Below are 17,932 nucleotides of genomic sequence, written 5' to 3'. Positions count from 1 at the left end.
CCTGGCCTTTCCAGACGCTGGGAGGCAGGAACTCTTGCAGTAGGATTAGAGTGGCAAGGAACTCACTGCTAGGATAAAATGGAACATCAAATTCTGGGGAGGTTGGCCTCACCTGGGTGACAAGGCCACCCTTGCTATAGAGATGATTGGGGGCCCCAGTTACGGTCTACAGGGCTCCATTCAGTAATTCCTTAAGAGGAAATCAGAAGACAGTTTGAAAAAAGAAATTGCATGCTGGACATATAACTTTGTCCACTACTGTGCTATTACCGGCCTCTTTATAGTTGCTTCCAGCTTTAAAAATGGACAGTGCTTCTCCCATGAAAACCTTTGGGGTTGCCATGTCCCCATGATGTTCGCCCATGAAAACCTTTGGGGTTGCCATGTCCCCATGGTGAGTGTCTATAAAACCATGAACAATAATAAGACAAACTGGAAGAAGACAGGAGCACTAGTGGGTTAGTTGTTCCGCTAGTGATAATGTGTCACTGTATTATAATGGTTGTATTAGTTCTTTATTGCTGCATAACAGTATTACCACAGATTGAGCATCTTAAAACAACACAAATGTATTATCTCACAGTTCCTTATGAGTCAGGAATCTGGGGAAAGCTTAGCTGGGTTCTCTGCTTAGGGTCTCATCGGGCTGTGATCAAGGTGTCAGGTAGGGTGATGATAGCATCTAAAACCCTACTGAAGAAAGATCCACTTGCACGCTCACTCAGGTTGTTGGCAGAATGCAGTTCCTTGCAACTTGTAGGTAGCACTGAGGATTTCAGTTTCTTGCTGGTTGTTGGCTGCAGGCTGCCCTCGGCTTCAAGAGGCTGCCTGCAGTTCCTTGCTGTGATGCATTCCCCAACATGGCCTGTTGTGTTGCTCAAAGGCAGCAAGGGAGAGACTCTAGCAAGACAGGCACGTAATTGTGTACCTATAATCCCCCACATCCCATCATCTCTACTCTATTGGTTAGAAGGGATTCATAGGCCCTGCCCACACTCAAGGGCAGGGGGTCACACAAGGGTCTGAACTGCACACCAGGAGGTGGGAGCTAGGGGGCAAAACTTAAAATCTGTCAGAGTGGCAGAACTGAGTGGCACAATCCCGAGTTGCCTTGAAGTCTTAACATACCTCATTCTTTCTGTGCATGATTTCACCAAACCTTGGTCCTGGGGAGGTACTTTTTTGTGTGGAGAACTAATGAGCAGAACAAAACCTTGACCTCCTATCTGTCTAGCTGAGCTATAGGGGAGGGAGAGAGGATGTAAGGAGCTTTACCTTCTTAGAGCTACTGTGACTGTCTGTCTGGTTGGTGTTTCTCTCATAGGTGTCTGTCATTAAACCTAGTAGCTTCCACTGGACTATATCTTTGGTCTATATTTACCATTTGGTGAATTTTTGTTCTTATTGCATGGAAATTTTCTTCATATTTGTGCTTGGTTCTACCAGAGCTGCTAGCCATGCATCTGAAGGTGGATGGGTAATGGATAAAGACAGCCAATAGACATGGGTCGAGTCCTGTCAGTGTGATTCTGGACTAACTGCTTTAATTTCTGAGAGCCTCAGTGACCTCAGTCTTAGCTCACTGAGATAACGCCTGGCGTATAGTAAACACGTAGGACACAGCTGTGATGATCCTTGAAGACCCTGAGCAGGAAGGGCACATGTCAATTCTCAAGGTGCAATTCATCCCATAGCAAAGCGGGGTGGGAGGGGGTGTCAAGGAGATGCACATTTAACACAACGTAATTTGTACCTTCTCTTGGAGCTCGTGGAGATTTAGTGTAGTTTCTTAAGTGTGTTGGAAATTAGAATCCTTACTGCTGCTGTCCCATCCCTGGAGCTGTGCCATTCAGAAAGTGTGGTAAGGGGACTGTTGCTGACAGCAGGAGGCCTGGGGGGATGCTAGTGATGCCAGTGCAGGGTAGGGAGCACCCCAGCAACGCCTTTCACTTCTAATCTCCCAGGGAGCGATGGATAGCCCATGGGACTTAGCCGGGGGACCTTGGCCAAGGTACAGCGTCTCCAGAGCCATTTTTACTTCTGTAAAAGTGGAGCCATGTGGAAGATCAAAAGGGGGGCAGACTGTAGGAACATTTTCTGAACTTTGCATATCTAAGGGAAGCCAGGACGGTATTCTTACCAAGAATTAGCCCCTGAGGTTAAATAATTTTCATTTTCTCTTAACAGTGCCCTAACTGGTCAAATGAAAATGTTAAATACAATTTAGAAAAGTTTTAATTTTAACAACTTATGATTAAAAATACATTTTATAAATAATTTTTCCATAGACTTGATTGATGATTATTGCAAACTTTACAAAAAGACATACTGCAACAACAGATTAAAATTACAAAAAATATAGCTATAGCTCTCCTATTTAAAAATACATTATACATCACAGCGTTTTCTTTGTGCAAAGTTTAAGAGAATGCTGTATTAGGCACATCACATATTCAGTCAAAGGAATGTAAACTTTAATACAGTTACGTTGCATAATAGTGTAGGCACAGTGAAATAATTTTTTCCCCTAGAAATTCTTAGTTCAACATTTTACTTTTATTTTTTAGGACTGATGGCTGAATTTCGATTAATACAAATATATATATATATATATATATATATTTGTGTATATGTATATATATATGTGTATATATATATACATATATATACACAAGTGTGTTTTGAAATTAAGTAAATCCCCAATGTATTTACAGTATTTTCAGAGAACGTATTCTCCAAACCAGTCTGAATATATCTTCTCTCTTAAACAACTTTTTAGAAAATTAAATGAAGCCAAATCTGTCAATTAATGGACATCTTCTGTTGAGACTTCCAGTTTTCGTTGTGGGACAAAGAGAGTTCCTACAGAGGTTTTATTAGCACCATCGAAATCCACACAGGATGAGCTCGTCAACTTCATTGGTCCACCTGGGGTACGGAAGAAACTTTCGGCCACTAATTGTGACCCTTTGGGTGTCACAGGAACAGGCTGATTGAAAAGAGATGAATGGAAAAAAGCAGTCAAAGCCAGAGAGGTACACTCTAGCAGCCTTAGAAGACTGGACTGAAAGATCGTGTCACATGTGAGAACATAGTACACTTTGAAATTGGCTAGGTAAGCCTGGAAGAGTTTTACATTCCAGCTGTTTTTGTTAAGGCAAGATAAAAAGCTCATAACCCAATAATGTGGACTCATTAGGCACTCTTTCCAGCACTGCAAGGCAGGCAGGCTTCAATCTCCTCACTCTCCTATCCTTTCCCTCTCCAAAGAAGAAAGGCAAAAGCAAATCTCCCATGACACTGATATTTGGGACTTAATAACCCAAGGAAAAACTAAATTAAATGGAAATATTCTCACCTGTTGTGCTCCTGTCACAGCAACGGATTGTCCATTTGGTTGGTTCTGGCCCAGGACTGGAGAATCATACCTGGTGGCCCTTCCTTGCTGAGAGCCTGCCTTTTCTGGTACAACAGCCTCTATTCTTGGAGACGCAGGAACAGTGCCGGGGCTGGGGCTGGCAGACACCTGCACACTGGGGGAGATGAGTCCCAAATGCTGCAGGGTGAAGTTTACAATGGCTGAGCTTGGGTTCTGGACGGGAATGGGGTGACTCGAAGTGAGAGCCGGGCTGTTCCCTACAGGTATGGCTGCCATGGAAGTTGGTGAGACCATTAGTTTCAAAGGTGTTACATGAAAAGAGGTAAAATTAACAGCACTGAGTTCAGATGATGTCACTGGAATAACACCTGGAAAGAAAAGGGGGAGGGAGAATATCTTAAAAGCACAGGCATTTGTCTGAGAAGCTTACCAGGCTTAAGTGAACTTGAGACAGGCCCACATTTGAATAACATTTTACATACCCTCACCTGTGATTGGGGAGCTGTAGATCCTGTGGTTTGGGGAAAGCGTACCTGATTTTTCTTTACTAGGCAAGACAGACTCTGCCCCCAGGGATGAGCACTGGGCAAGAGGGATTAGATATCCTGACGGGAACAAAGTCTAGGAAACAAGAAGGGTTTATTTTACACACAAACACTGTAAGAAAAATGGCCACGTGCCTCTCCTAGGATTACTGTCCCTTAGTGGTTGTTTGTCTCATCAGACTAAAGCCTCCCAACGTACAGGCTCCAGGCAGGCCAGCTGTATGGCTCCCTGAAGATAATATCCCTCCCTCCCTTCCAGCACTTGTCCTGAGTAATACAAACCATGTGTTTCTTAAATGTGCTCTGTGGTCTTAGGAAGTGTCCTAAAGCTAGCGCTGAGCCTGCTTAGAGTAGGATTCACTCAGCAGACCCCCTCATACTGACAGCCGAAGGCCTGCTGTTAATTGCGTGGTGCTGTCAGAACCAAGTTCAATGCAGTTGGACACTATAAGGGCTATGTTATTATCTGATTGTTCTTAAATTATATAGAATGGTATTTCCCAAAGAGTATTCTGAGATCCTAGTTCCATGGGACGCAAGCAGTCGTTGCTTGAATCATGCTCACTTATTTTTGGGAAATGCTGATTTCAGCAAAGGAAAATGGTGTTTTTATTAGAGAATTTCTGAGGGACTTTATTTAATAATGGCATGGAGTCATTGTAAATCTCCAAGGGAGCATCCAGCATGTAGCATTTCTTAGGCTATCTGGCAACTAAATTTTTGGTAGCATCGGTATTTAAGGGAAATATTTTAAGAAATGTTTATTTAGAGAAAGGGGTTGCCAAGCCATGGACCAAAAATCCAGCGTCCTGGCTGTTTTTGTAGATAAAATTGCATTGGAACACAGCCATGCCCTTTCTATAGCCACTTTCCAATTCTTTTTTCTTTTTACATTGGCAGTGTGGAATAGGTGCAACAGAGACCACATGGCCCACAAAGTAAAAATATTTACTGCCTGGTCCTTTACAGAAAAGAAGTTTACTGACCCTTCATTTGGAACAAAGGAATTACACAACTGTCGATTTCTTTCTAATACTTGAGGTTCTAATGATACCAGGCAAACACACTTCTAATATACAAACTAAAGGGCACAGCACCACAATTCAAAAACCACAGAGGAAAAAGAGCACTGATTAACTCATACTAGAGACCCCACAGTCATGGAGCAAAAGCTACAGGCAGTCAAGTTACATTCCAAACGGAAGCGGCCAGGATGCTGGGCTGTGTATCTCCCCCATGCCTACTAGATGGTCGTGCTTTACCAAAGAGAGAAAGCCTACCGCAGAAAGGCAGGGGTGGCTGAACTGCCTTCCCAAGAGCAGGACTGGTGAAAGCTAAAAGCCGCTCTTGTAAACCGGGGGAGGGGGGGGGCGGCACCGCCTTCCTTCCTTTTATCTTCCTCCAGACCCTTCCTCTAAACATTGTCCAAACAACAGTTTACACTTTGATCCAGCTGTTAATAGGTCCTGTCTTTATTTTGGGAACCAGTGAATTCAGAATCCACGATGCTCAAAGTGTAGCACAAACTTTAAATTTTGTTTCTTAGATGCTTGCCGTGGTTCAGTGTCTTTACTGGTAGGTTCCCTGAAAGCTGCAGGAATAGCAATTCTTAATGGGTGGATTCAGGCATTTTACAAATAGCTCTTCTTTGCTGCTATTAATCATGTTCTCTCATGGTACAAGTTATTCTGCTTGCTGGTTTAATTCTTTCAAATCTTCAGCAAAACCTATAGCACTCTAATCATTATTTTTCAATTTTGTGCAAACCACATTTATCACAAAATCATTTAACCTAGACTGCCAATTCCTTTTTTTTTTTTTGGAAAAAAAAAGAGAACTATTAAATTAGCACAATGAGTGAATCTGACATAGTTCAACTTGCATGTCATCTCATCTATCCTATAGTAACCCTCTTACCCCCTCTTCCTATTACGCCATCCTTTTCTATTTTCACTATAATTCTTATTATTCACTAACTGATATGTTTGTGTTCTTTGTATACTGTCTTCTCTCCATTCCCAGAAGAGCAGATTCTCAAGAAATGTTTGCTGAATGAATTAACACATGAATTAACAGATTTTCTTTGTTCTGCTCGGTCTATGCCAAAAAGAAATGGTCAAAATGTAGTCATAGAGGTGAAAAAAGCAGGGGGACATGGAAAAATCTATCTACTGAAAACCCTAATGCTGATTAACCAAGCGAGCAACAGGAGACCATTATTCAATTACCCCATTGGCCCAAAGAGTCTATGGATCTCCCAGAAAATTGAATCAGGCTAAAGCCCCGTGATTTTTCCCCCTAGCGTGGAGCTTAAATGCAAAAATGATACTATGCCATCCTCAGGGAAAACTTGAAAAACTCTAAAGCCTCCTCACTAACAACAGTCACAGGTAATATCCTTCAGGTTATATGGTGCCTTAAAAGAAGGACAAACCCTCTTTATGTCTACCATCATGTAACAAATTCACGTAGCCTCACAGAAACTGTAATATGGCTTGGGGCAAGTTCTCAAAAGCAACTGTCACCAAAGGCACGTGCCGGGTTTGATTTGATCCAGCACACATGCTTTACACCCAGTAGATGATCAGGAAAAACTGGTGGAACAAATTCTTTATAGATGTGGGAAAATGAGATGTAGAGAAGTAAAATAACTTGAGTTAACAGCAGGGACAAAATGAGAGATGAACTGCTTCCACATTTCGTGGTGTCCATTTGGTGATCATGTCTTTCACATGTAACTGTCCTAAGGGAGGAAAATGAGATAATGTGTGTAAAAGTGCCTAATCCTTCGGACATCTGGTGTGTGGGTAGGCATCCAATAAATGTTAATTGCTTCCTGAACTAAACTCCACCTAGGGAAAAAAATGACCTAGAACACCAAAATCCCTAGAAACCAATGTATCTAATATACCTACAGTTTGCCAAGATACATTTGATTTTTCTATTTACACAAAACAGAAATTTTGATTTAAATTTTAGGTAGAAAGTAAAAACTGGGAACAATTTTATCTTCTAGGCAACAGATGCCAGTTATAGGGTATTAAACAAACATTAGGTAATAACTCAGAAAGCAGGAGTCACGGAACCCTATGCAACCATCCATTCACTTTGGGTTAGGTCTGCTTGTAAATTATTTAAGAATTTCATGACAGGTGTTTGCATTCCAGCATGTGGTAGAGAAATGGACTTAAGGACAACCACCCGTGGTGCTTTATAAAGAGAGCAAATAATCCCTTCCTCTAAAGGTTAAAAATGTCCTGCTGTCATCCCTGCCAGGGGATTAGCTGTCTGGGGCCTCATTTGGATTTTGGGATGTGAAGGAACAGTTTCTTGTCTTCTAGAGACTGCTCTTTGCTCTGGTAAATTTCACAAGCCACCAAATCCTCCTCTAATCAACTGGGGAGTTGCTAAAGCTTCGCACAGTGGAAGGCTGTACTTACTGTGGAGACATTTTCAAGTCCTTTTAGGTCCTCTTTAAATTTCTTTTTGGAACAACTATCCTCGAGCGTGTTTGCCCTCTTTGAGCCTCTTTCTCCAGCAGGTTCCCTGTCTCGGGTCTGTGTACCTTGTCTCTCTGGCACCAGGCTTCCAGGCCTGGTGGAGACACTGAGCTTTGTGGCATCACTGGCTGCCTTCTCGGTGGTGACATCTGTGGAGTCTTTTGATCTTGTAGCTTTAGAAGAGGGGGTGGGGCAGACTGTTGGGCTCAGGGCTTGGGGCGGTGTCATGGTTTGAGCTTGGGCAGGCTGCAAATAGAGGGCATAGGATGGGCCCGGAGGGGGCTGAGGTAGGATCAAGGGCACCGCAGATGACAATGGGCTGGGGATCAGGGGTACCACCCCCAGGGGCTGGATGAGGGACGGTGCTGTCAGCTCCAGCTCAGCATTTACAGGGGTGCCCAGAGGGGCCACTGGTTTACAATGTCCAGATCGTGCCAGCTGTACTTTCGTTTTTTTTCTGGGTTCACTAAAAGACAAGATTTAAAACATGACACATTGTCCATAATGTTCTAAAATAAACACATTTTCTCTAGAATGTTCTACCACTTTAGATTGTCCCAGATTGAAACCAATCTTTTATGAAACTAGCAGATAGTTTCTGTAATGCTTGCATATGAGTTACAGGAAAGATTATCTCACTAGTTTCCAAGGCTAATGCCTAGTCTTACATAAAATAAGGAATCCTAATGATTCAATGTAAAAGGAATTCAAGAGCGCTGCTGACTTACCTTGATTGCTCTTCTAACTCTATTTTGCAAATAGCTGCGAGCTGAGCCATTTTACTTGGGAAGGGTGCAGAATTCTGAGAACTCTCAGCTGGGAAGATAGAAAGAAGGAGTAGGGGTTGGTCAAGTCAAAAGAATAAATGCTCACTCAGATGACGTATCTCTGAAGTCCAAGGAACAGAGAACATGCACCTCCCCCCAAAATCACATAGCAATTAAAAGAAAAACCCCACAAACGACATTCATCCTTTAATTCATACATAAGTTAGGCTTCAAGTGGGGTTAATTATATGGATATGGAAATAATTTCCTAACAAGTTCCATACGGATCAAGTAAACTTTAAAAAAAATCAGATAAAAAGGAGTTCTTCCAAGTGGAAACCTGACATAACTGAAAACACACCTTTGCTGGTTTTGATGGGGCTACTGGGAGCAGAATTTATCTTTCTCCGATCACTTTCTATGCTCTTTACCAGTTTGATAAGAGATGGGTGTCGAGTAAAGTTTGGTTTCCCACGTGTGGAAAAGAGGTTTTTGGCACAGTTCTCTTTTGAAGATTGCTTCACTTCTAAATCTGAGGGGGAGAAAGGAATGACAGGGCTCAGACCTGAAAGAGAAAAGGGTACTGCATTAAAACACAGTAAAACAGTAAAACAGGTGGTTTGTCTTCCTTTTGGAATATGAAGTCAAAGTGTAGTTCTGAAATGATTTTAGGAATTACAGTGGCAACAGTTATAGAGCACTGACTATGTGCCAGATACTGTTTTCAGGGCTTTAAATACACAAAACCTTGTTTACCCTCTTAAATGAATTCTGAGGCAAGATTTCACACTTGAGCGTTTCTAAAACCCATTGTAACTTATAACCAGTGGTGTGTTATAGTGTCACTGTCAGTGGTTTCTTTCCTTATTGATAATATAAAAAATTGTGCCTCTTAGAATCAGCAGTCTTAATTTGATGGAAAATGGTGACCCTAACTGCTATGGACTGAATATTTTGTGTCCCCCCACAACCCCCCAAATTCCTATGTTGAAAAACCTAATGCCCAACGTGTTACTAGAAAGTGGGGCCTTTGGGAGGTGCTTAGGTCATGAGGGCAGAGGCTTGTTGAACAGGATTAGTGCTCTTGTAACCCTGCAGAGCTCCCCAATTCCCTTCCACCATGTAAGATTACAATAAAAAGGCTGTCTAGAAGGCAGATGCGCACCAGCCACCGAATCTGCAGGTGCCTTGGTCTCGGACTTCCCAGCCTCCCTAACTGAGAAACATTTCTGTTTATAAGCCACTCAGTTCTCAATGTGCTGTGGTCACTGAGAAGCATAATAATGAGAGCAGCCTGAACGCACGAAGACACTCTCAGCAGCTCCACCAGGTAGGTACTTCTCAGGAAATGTATCCCCATTTCAGAGACATTAACCGCCTGACTCATTCAGCTGGTAGAATGTGGGCCTGGGATATGAACGCCATCTGTCTGGCTCCAGAGTCTGTGCTTTTCAAATCCCTCCCCAAAGGAACTTTCCCTCAGATTACATCCCAAATCACAATAACCTCACAAAGGCACCATGGTTCTTCCCATTTTGTAGTAAGGAAACTTAGCCTTGGAAAAGTAACTTGCCCGAGGCCACATAGCTAGTAAGTGGCAGAGCTACCGTGTTTGCCCGAAAATAAGACCGTGTCTCATGTTAATTTTTGTTTCAAAAGACGCATTAGGGCTTCTGTTCAGGGAATGTCCTCCTGAAAAATCATGCTAGGGCTTATTTTCGGTTAGGGATTATTTTCAGGGAAACACGGTAGGACTGGAACCTGTCTCTCTCTGCCTCTATGCCTATGTCCTTGCCACTTTCCAGCACTTACTTCTATATGGGGACCTTTGGTGGAAGGCAAAATGTCAGAATCCTAGAGTTGAGATGGAGACTAGAATATTGATACCAGAATGAATTTATTTCATTCTCAATGTGCTATGGTCACTGAGAAGCATAATAATGACAGCAATAGCATCTCACCATTTGTGATGCTTTCAACTTTTTCAAATCCTTTCATATACAGATTCTACCTCCTGGGCACCGTGCGTTACCGACCTTGTGGTTGCTGATGGAGCCAGTAAGTAACCGAATTTTTCATATTGTCACTCATTTTTGTCTATTCAACCACTTATATATGTTCTTTCCATGTGGGAGTGTGGGTAAAAAGGGGAAGGGAGAATATCTTCAAATGTGCATTAATTCTAAATAACAAAGCAAAGAATTAGAAAAAACAAATACATACCATTGGGATTTGGACTGATTTCTGGGCCTGTCCATTTAAAAGCTGGTTTTCGGCCTCTTTCCTCTGTAACATGAACTTTCTTGATAAGAGCCAGGCTACTCAAAACATTAGCTATATCATACAACCTCCTAATTTTTGCTGGGGAAAAAAAAAAAGCATACATACTACTTAATGGAATAATGAAAGATCAAAGGACTTTGCTTCATAAGGATTTCATGTATATTCAAAGAGCTATCCTAACCGTCAATGTCAAAGAGAGAAAAATGTGGCTCTTAAAATTATTCTAGTGATACAGCTTTAATTAAAACAAAAAAAATAGTTTTAAATATTGAAAAGACTCAGTTACTGCTGGTATTGAATTGAATTTTGAAATGACAAAAGCACAAGTTGAAAAGGGAAAACTTACTTAATGAGATTGCCCTATTGGAAACTATGTAACAATTTTTTTGATAAAGTCACCATTGCTGGGCATCTTCTAATGAGTCAGAAGAATTTTATGAACAAAAGAAATAAAGCATCAATGATAAATGTATTGCTTTCCTGCTTGTGATAGTTTACATCAATAAGATTGATTTAATATCATAAGCATGGAAAATTCCATAGCCCATCAAAATTTGTAAGTTGTGGTATTATCCTTATGTAATACGCAAAGCATAGATTTATTAATTCTACAGTCTTAAAGTGCTTTTTTTTTTAAAGCAAAAGTCTGCTTTTACTTCTAGCTTCATAGTATAAAATTACAAATCGAACCCATTCTTCATAGCCGTGCTAGAAGGTTCTGAGTTCCCTGGGGATTCAGCAAATTACACATCTGCAGTTCCTGGAATAGTTTCCAAGGCTGCGAGTAACCAGGGAAATGGAGAGCTGAAAACTGTGTCTGGTGACTTCTCAAAGCAAGGCAGCCCATCAGTAGGCCCAGGACGTGTTTTTTGAAATTGCACATCTCCCAAGCCAATTGCCAGTATCACAGCCTTTCTCTCTACTTAATTTTGTCTTGATAGAGACACTAGCAACCTGGGGATGTCTGCATTTACTTTTATGGGACTAGTATAGCTTTTCAGGGATGGGCAGGAGTCTGTGTGACAGCTCTCAGGCATCCCACAGCCTCTGCTGTTGCTTGAGGGAGCTCTTCCTCACCATACAGCTGGGTCCCCGAAGTGTCCCACGTTCAGGCTAGACTTCATTCCCTACTTGGAGGTTTGCAAATGCCCCCAGGAAAGACGGGCATGCAGCAGACCCCTCCCCATCTGCTGAGCACTTCTTCCCACACCCTCTCTCTACTCGTGGAGGTTCCTGTCAAGTCTGTTACGGTGGTGAGGGCAGACCTCTGCTTCAGGAACCCAAAGTATATAATCCTGTTCCAACTTTGATCAAATATGCTGGCTGCAACCATTCTTTCAAAGTAGCAAGCCAACTGTGCTGCAGGTCACTTCTGGGGACAATTCCAGAAGAGTTATTTGTACTCGCACATATGAGAGATAGTGGAAAGAGCGGACACCTGGGTTGCAGTCACTTTATGATTTACTGCTCATTTAGACTTCAGGCAACTATAGATGGTATAGGAATAAAATGAGGACAATGTTACCCTCTCACGTGAGGTAACTTCTAAGGAACTGTTTACAACCCAAAGTGTCAGACAAATAATAGTTATATACATGTCTTTGAATACTACAGGTTAGCTAAAGCAGCTTGATCATGACTGCTGGGGAGAAGTAAAGCTACAAAAGCACAATTTGAGAAGATCTGTTTGTATAGCAAAGGAAGTCAGTCTGTAACTGAGATTTGATTGTTAAGAATAGATCCAAAGTCCATAGCAGTCATGATACTTACTTTTAAACTTGCTTTTATCCAAATCTTCCACATGGTCCTCCCCAATTAAAATCTTGGCCGCAATCTCTAGGCTTACTATCTGAGGCGTTGACACCAAAAACAGCATCACAAATTTCTGGCTCATCACTCTTAAAGACTTGTCTTTGCGGCTGTTTACAGAAGCTTTGAAGAAGAGTAAGGATTAGAGAATTAAAATTCATGAAAGGACAAGTGACATCTAAAGTAACAAGGCTAAAAATACCACCACCTGGTCAGAGTTAACAACTGCAGCATTTTAATGTTAAAGATAGCAGTAGCTTTAGAGCAGGGTTCCCTAAGGAACCTTTTCTTTAGACCTGAGCTTTTCAATGCCATCTCTCACCTGCCCGAAATTCCACTCCAGGGAGTTCGACAAAACACATGTCTGGGTGTCCATTTTGGCCGGTGTTTGCTTTGACGATATGATCCTCTATACTGTAACTCTTACTAAAGTCGAACTCTTGTTCATATTCTTTCTTTTTGATCATCATAATCTGCTCGGCATACTTGTTCTCCTCCCCGACGCTTTTCAAAGTCCCAAGGGTTTTGTTGAGATTATGTCGCCCATGCCACGTGTACCTGTTTTTGGCGAGGCGGCTCACCATGTGTAAACTCTCCAGGACGTTCACAATATCATAAATGCGCCGACGCTCAACATCTACAAAGAAGGAGCAATTACGTATGACTAGGATCAGATTTTATAATGTGTCAAAAAATTGAATCATTTTTTCTTCCATGGTTTATTAGTCACTGAGATCTGGGTAACTTTCTTATTGCTCAACAAAGACTGTGAAGATGAGAAAGACATGTGCCTGCTCTCAAAGGGCACACACAGTTAATATGAATTAGAGAGGTGACATTTATTGAGGGGCTACTATGTGCCATACAGCTTTAGAAAATTTCTACCCTAAACTTGTGGGGTAGGTATTATTATCTATACTTTATTGATGACGCAGTGGAGGTTCAGACTGGCTATGTAGCGCACCCCAAGGCACAGAGCCAGGAAGTGGCAAAACCATGTCTTTAATACTCTACACCCCACACTTCACAACTTGTTTCTTATGTTTCTCTCTCTCTCTCTCTCTCTCACACACACACACACACACACACACACACAAGGCTGTCATATATGATAGGTACAAGGTACTGAGATTTCTTGCTGTTCCTGGGACCTGCCAGATATGCCCTTGTCTGAAGGCCCTTGTGCCGGGCTGTTCCCTCTGCCTGGAATCCCTCTCCTAGATGTCCTCATGGCTCCCCCTCTCGATTCTTTCAAGTCCTTGCTCAGATATCACCTTCTCAACGAGGCCCAACCTCATTTAATTTAAAATTGCAAAGCACTCCTGGGCCCCCTTTACCATAGTCTACATTTCTTTTCCCACAGTATGTATTTTCTTCTAACAAACATTACAATTACTTATTATGTCCTCTGCATATTGTCTACTGCCCCCATTAGAATGTAGGTTCCACGGGAGCAGGGATTTTGTGCTTTTGTTCACTGATTTTATCGCAAGCTGTTACAACATTACCGGGCACATAGGATCAATAGATACCTGCTGAATTATAGGGTACATTCTACATAGCTACAATGAAGTGAATGTGAATAGATGAGATCTAAATGGCATATTCTTAAAATGTGAAATAATGTTGACTTTGATAAACATGCATTAGAAGGGCAAAACTTTCTTCATGGGGTAATAGCTATATATTAAAATAGCCTGCACAGCAGTTCAGTTTCAGATTATGATATGTTCATGACTCCAAAGGTATCCCAAATTTGCCACACACCCCTCTTAGGCTATAACTAGATTCGAGTCTATGAAGAAAGGAGTAAAAGGAGTCAAGGGGACACAGTAATTTTGCCAAACACTCAGAAAATGCAGTGGTCCTTAGAATAGTTCTGAGTGGCCCTGCTCCCCCACAGAGGCTGATCCTTGTTATAAACTATGGAGATACCATTTTGTAGCCTGGCTCTGACAGGAGAGAGCCAAGAGAGAAGTTCAAAGTTGTAGCAGTTATGATCCAAGTTATAAAACAATGCTGCCTTCCTCTAAAGCTTCAGAGCTTTTGAAATGCAGTCAGAAGCAATCTCCATTGTGATTTTTAGCTTCTGTATTAAGCGCTGAAACTGGAAAATACATGCCTTTATTCTTAAATTAATAGGGCTTTAGAGATTTATAATTCCCTGAGGCCTTATTTGTGTCATTACAGACACTGGCTAGACAAGTGTGGGTTTGAAGGAGTAAGTGTACGAAATCACTTTACCTACGAACCATTTCAGTGAGCTTGCGGCATACTTACTAAGTTCCTCGGCTACTTCGTCAAGACAGATGTCATTATTCACGGCAGGATTGGGATAGTTAGGATATCGTGCTAAGAACTTATGGCACAACAACCCTAAACTTTTCTCTTTTCGACTTGGTTGGGATTTCTCATATTCATCTCCAGATAAGTGTTCCTACAAAGGAAGAGGTAAATAATGTGTTATTCTAAAATAAAGTCTGACAGATTTATTAGGGGCGTCTGTGCTCTATGACTAACACTGGCTAACACTATGTGCTTTGCTTCAATAGCTGTGAACTTTTGGGGGGAAAAATGGTGGGGAACCACAATAAACTGCCTGGCAGATCTTAAAGGGAAGCTTGAACTGAAAATAAATCAAAGGTTCAGAATTGCGAGTGCAATATTTGATGGGGTCCAAACCTTTCTGGGGTGCTGGAGGAGGTCACTAACAGTCTGAGGGTGGTGATGCTTTATATTGCTGGCACTTCTGCGACAATTACTCCCCTCCTCCCCCAAACCTCCTACTCTCCACCCAGTTCTCTGCAAACCTACATGTAAACAATCTTTGGGTTCAGCTAATTCATTTCTGTTGTCAAACAGCCCCCTTTTCTGATCTCTGTAGCGGATCTCGGGGCTCACAGCACTGATGAGCATTTTCAGGTTGGCGGTTGGTGTCCACGGTTCTCCCTGGGAGATTTCCTTGGGCTTGGTGGGTGTGGTTAAAGGGCCAAAGTCAGGCTGGATCTCTGTCAATACTATATTTGCTGCAGTGGATTCTTTCAGAGGTGTTTTCATCAGTCCCCTTTTATGTGGCTCAAAAAAGAGATTTTCCTGGTTTAAAACAAGTATACAATTAAATTCACTGTAAAACACGATTCATCACACAGCTTTTGACTCTAGAAATTATACAATAAATAGAATATTACTAAGAAAAAGAATGCCTAATGAGCTTGCAGAGTTGATTAAATTAGCAACTATATTCCAATGATCACTTGACACTTGTCTATTCTGAAAGCTAAATTTCCCATTTTTAATTTTGTAGTGAAGCACGGACTTAGTTTTTTCACCTTCTGTTCCAAAAATTAAAGAAATTTTAAAACATAATTTTTAAACTTTCTATGTTGAAATAATTTTAGATATACAGAAAAGTTGGAAAGATAGCATAGAGCATTCCCATATACCTTTCACTCAGCTTCCCCTAATAGGAGAGATCATTTTAAGGGATCCCAAACTCCTAGGAGTGACCTTTACTCAAGACACTGTAATAAAGCCTCCAGGGCAGACACCGTGTCCCATTCATCTGTGTATCCATTTAGCACAATGGCTGCATGCAGTAGGTGCTCAATAAAACATTATTGATGTAGATGAGTCAGAGAGCCAAGGGCAAGGGCTAGCATATGGTCAGTCTTGTTGGCAAAATCCAGTAGGGAACAAAATCCAGAGTGCCAAAGAGTAGGATTTCTGACCAGAAAAGTCTGCCCTTTGAATATCTATCCCTTCGCTTTACAGATGGATAAGTAAAATTAGTGATTCAAAGTCACAAAGCTACTTCCTGGTGGTGAGTGGACTGCCACTGAGACATAAAGGGTAAATTAACAGCAGTTCATAAAGAAGGCGAGTGGAAACCATGTTTCTTCTACTTTTGGACACTGGGGACTTCACACATCCTTCCTATCTATTTTAAAGAAAATGCTTGGAATGGCAATAAGTGAAAGAATAGAGAAAGCACTAATTCCTCAGTGACTTCAGAAACAAACATTAATGGGACTATTTTATACGCCTGTGATTCCTTAGGATTTATCAAGTGCTTTTCCATTTGTATTTTCCCCACATTCTATAATCCTCTTTATTCTGCAGAAGAGGGCAGCCAGGCTGAGAGAGGTAGCATGGGACTTGAACCCAAATCTCCTCAATCCAGCTATGGTGCTCTTACATGGAAGTCAGTGTGAGGGACCCAAGGGGGGGTACCCTCCGGAGCATGTGTACCTGAGAGGTAACCTGGCAGTAGTTCGACACCAATCAAGACACCCCCACTGGTAATTCTTTTGTAATTTTACAAAATGTTTTCTTCTCAGAGTGTAGCCCCTATAGTTAAAGAAGCTGGTAATTTGGTAGAAAATTATGTTAAAAAGAAATCCAATCTCAAATCATGTCAAATACACCTTCTGAATTCCTTTTGTTCAAGAATTCTCAAAAATATAATGCAATTAACAAATTTTACAATTCTTAAAAATACCTTTTTTCTCTGTTTATTTCTTTGAGACTTCCACCAAACCATTAAAAACTTTAATTCTGGGAAGATTATACTTAAACTCTGGGCAACTCTGCCCCTCTAAATTCTGGGAAGATTACTTAAACTCTGGGCAACTCTGTCCTCTTTTTTAACTTCAAAAATTAAATTTCCCTTCCTTCTAGGTTTTTACAGAGGCTAACTAAAAGATGTGGCATTAATAAGATATGAATATTGAAAAATTATGGATTTAAATCTGGATGATAATGCATTTAAAACTGCAAGGATGAATACTGAAGTTAAAACGGTACCTTCTCGTTCTCCATCCTGTAAATTTCTCATACATTTAGAGTTTCTTTAAAAATGAAAATCTGAAGTTTCTCCCAATATCCTGTTGGTTCAAGGAGTCCAATCAATTCTATTTAAAAGTTTAATATCTTTAAAGAAAAAAGGAAATAGGAAAATTAAAAAAAAAGGAAACCTGTTGAAAATGCCTTCGTGGATACCATTCTACTGAAACAAAGACTAACGAAAATTGACAAACTACATTTACATTTTATTCCCGACCAGAGATAGCCCCACTGGGCGGAAAACTACATCAAACGCCAGTAAATTCCTTCAGCAAACCGATCCGCTGTCACGAGACTTCAAGCAACCCACAGAATTTCCAGTGACAGTCCTCTCACCTTAAGGCAGGCCATTCTCAGGACCCCACCGAACGGACTGTATCAAGTACAAGCACCCACCTGTTCAGACTGAGCTCGCGAGCCCAGGTTCCGGCTGAACTGACACGACCCCAAGAATCTGGATAAAAGTCTGCATCTAGATGTCTGAATTTCTCCTCTGACACACACGTGCATAAGCTCAGTAGAGTAGTTTTGGGAAATAGCTTGATAAGAAATTTCCAAATTCAGGAAACTTCCAAATTCAGTCCTTAAGCTCCAACCGTACTCTAGGCATTTAAAGAACGCCTTATGATTAAGGCTTTTTGCCCTAACGATGCAAAGTGCTATGTACTCGTTATTCCGGCGGCCAGGTCACCGCCACGACGTTGGACCTCACCGTGCAAGACTACATTTGCTAAGGAAGGCAATCAGGTACAGTCCTCCTGGCGCCACACGCTGCGCACCCCGCGCACTTCCCCGTCGGGCTGGCTA

At 41.5% G+C, this 17,932-nt stretch overlaps 1 protein-coding gene across 1 annotated transcript; it reads right to left on the bottom strand.

Annotated features, from left to right (window-relative positions):
• Positions 1–2,806: 2,806 nt before the first annotated feature.
• On the bottom strand, positions 2,807–17,651 carry E2F8 (E2F transcription factor 8; the record flags this gene model as incomplete). The annotated part of the gene is made up of 13 exons (XM_081063380.1): positions 17,522–17,651; positions 17,087–17,212; positions 15,098–15,376; positions 14,564–14,720; positions 12,606–12,920; positions 12,245–12,406; positions 10,415–10,552; positions 8,553–8,756; positions 8,153–8,240; positions 7,365–7,890; positions 3,868–4,000; positions 3,359–3,747; positions 2,807–2,989 (listed from the first exon to the last, which is right to left on the bottom strand). The coding sequence occupies exons 2-13, from the start codon at positions 17,099–17,101 to the stop codon at positions 2,807–2,809; spliced, it is 2,589 nt and encodes an 862-aa protein (XP_080919506.1). The 5' UTR covers positions 17,102–17,212; positions 17,522–17,651.
• Between the last annotated feature and the right edge of the window lie 281 nt (positions 17,652–17,932).

This window comes from Rhinolophus hipposideros, assembly GCF_964194185.1.
Source record: "Rhinolophus hipposideros genome assembly, chromosome: 10".
Lineage (NCBI taxonomy): Eukaryota > Metazoa > Chordata > Mammalia > Chiroptera > Rhinolophidae > Rhinolophus > Rhinolophus hipposideros.
The sequence above is the reverse complement of the archived record's forward strand: the minus strand, read 5'-3'. Positions and strand labels throughout refer to the sequence as shown.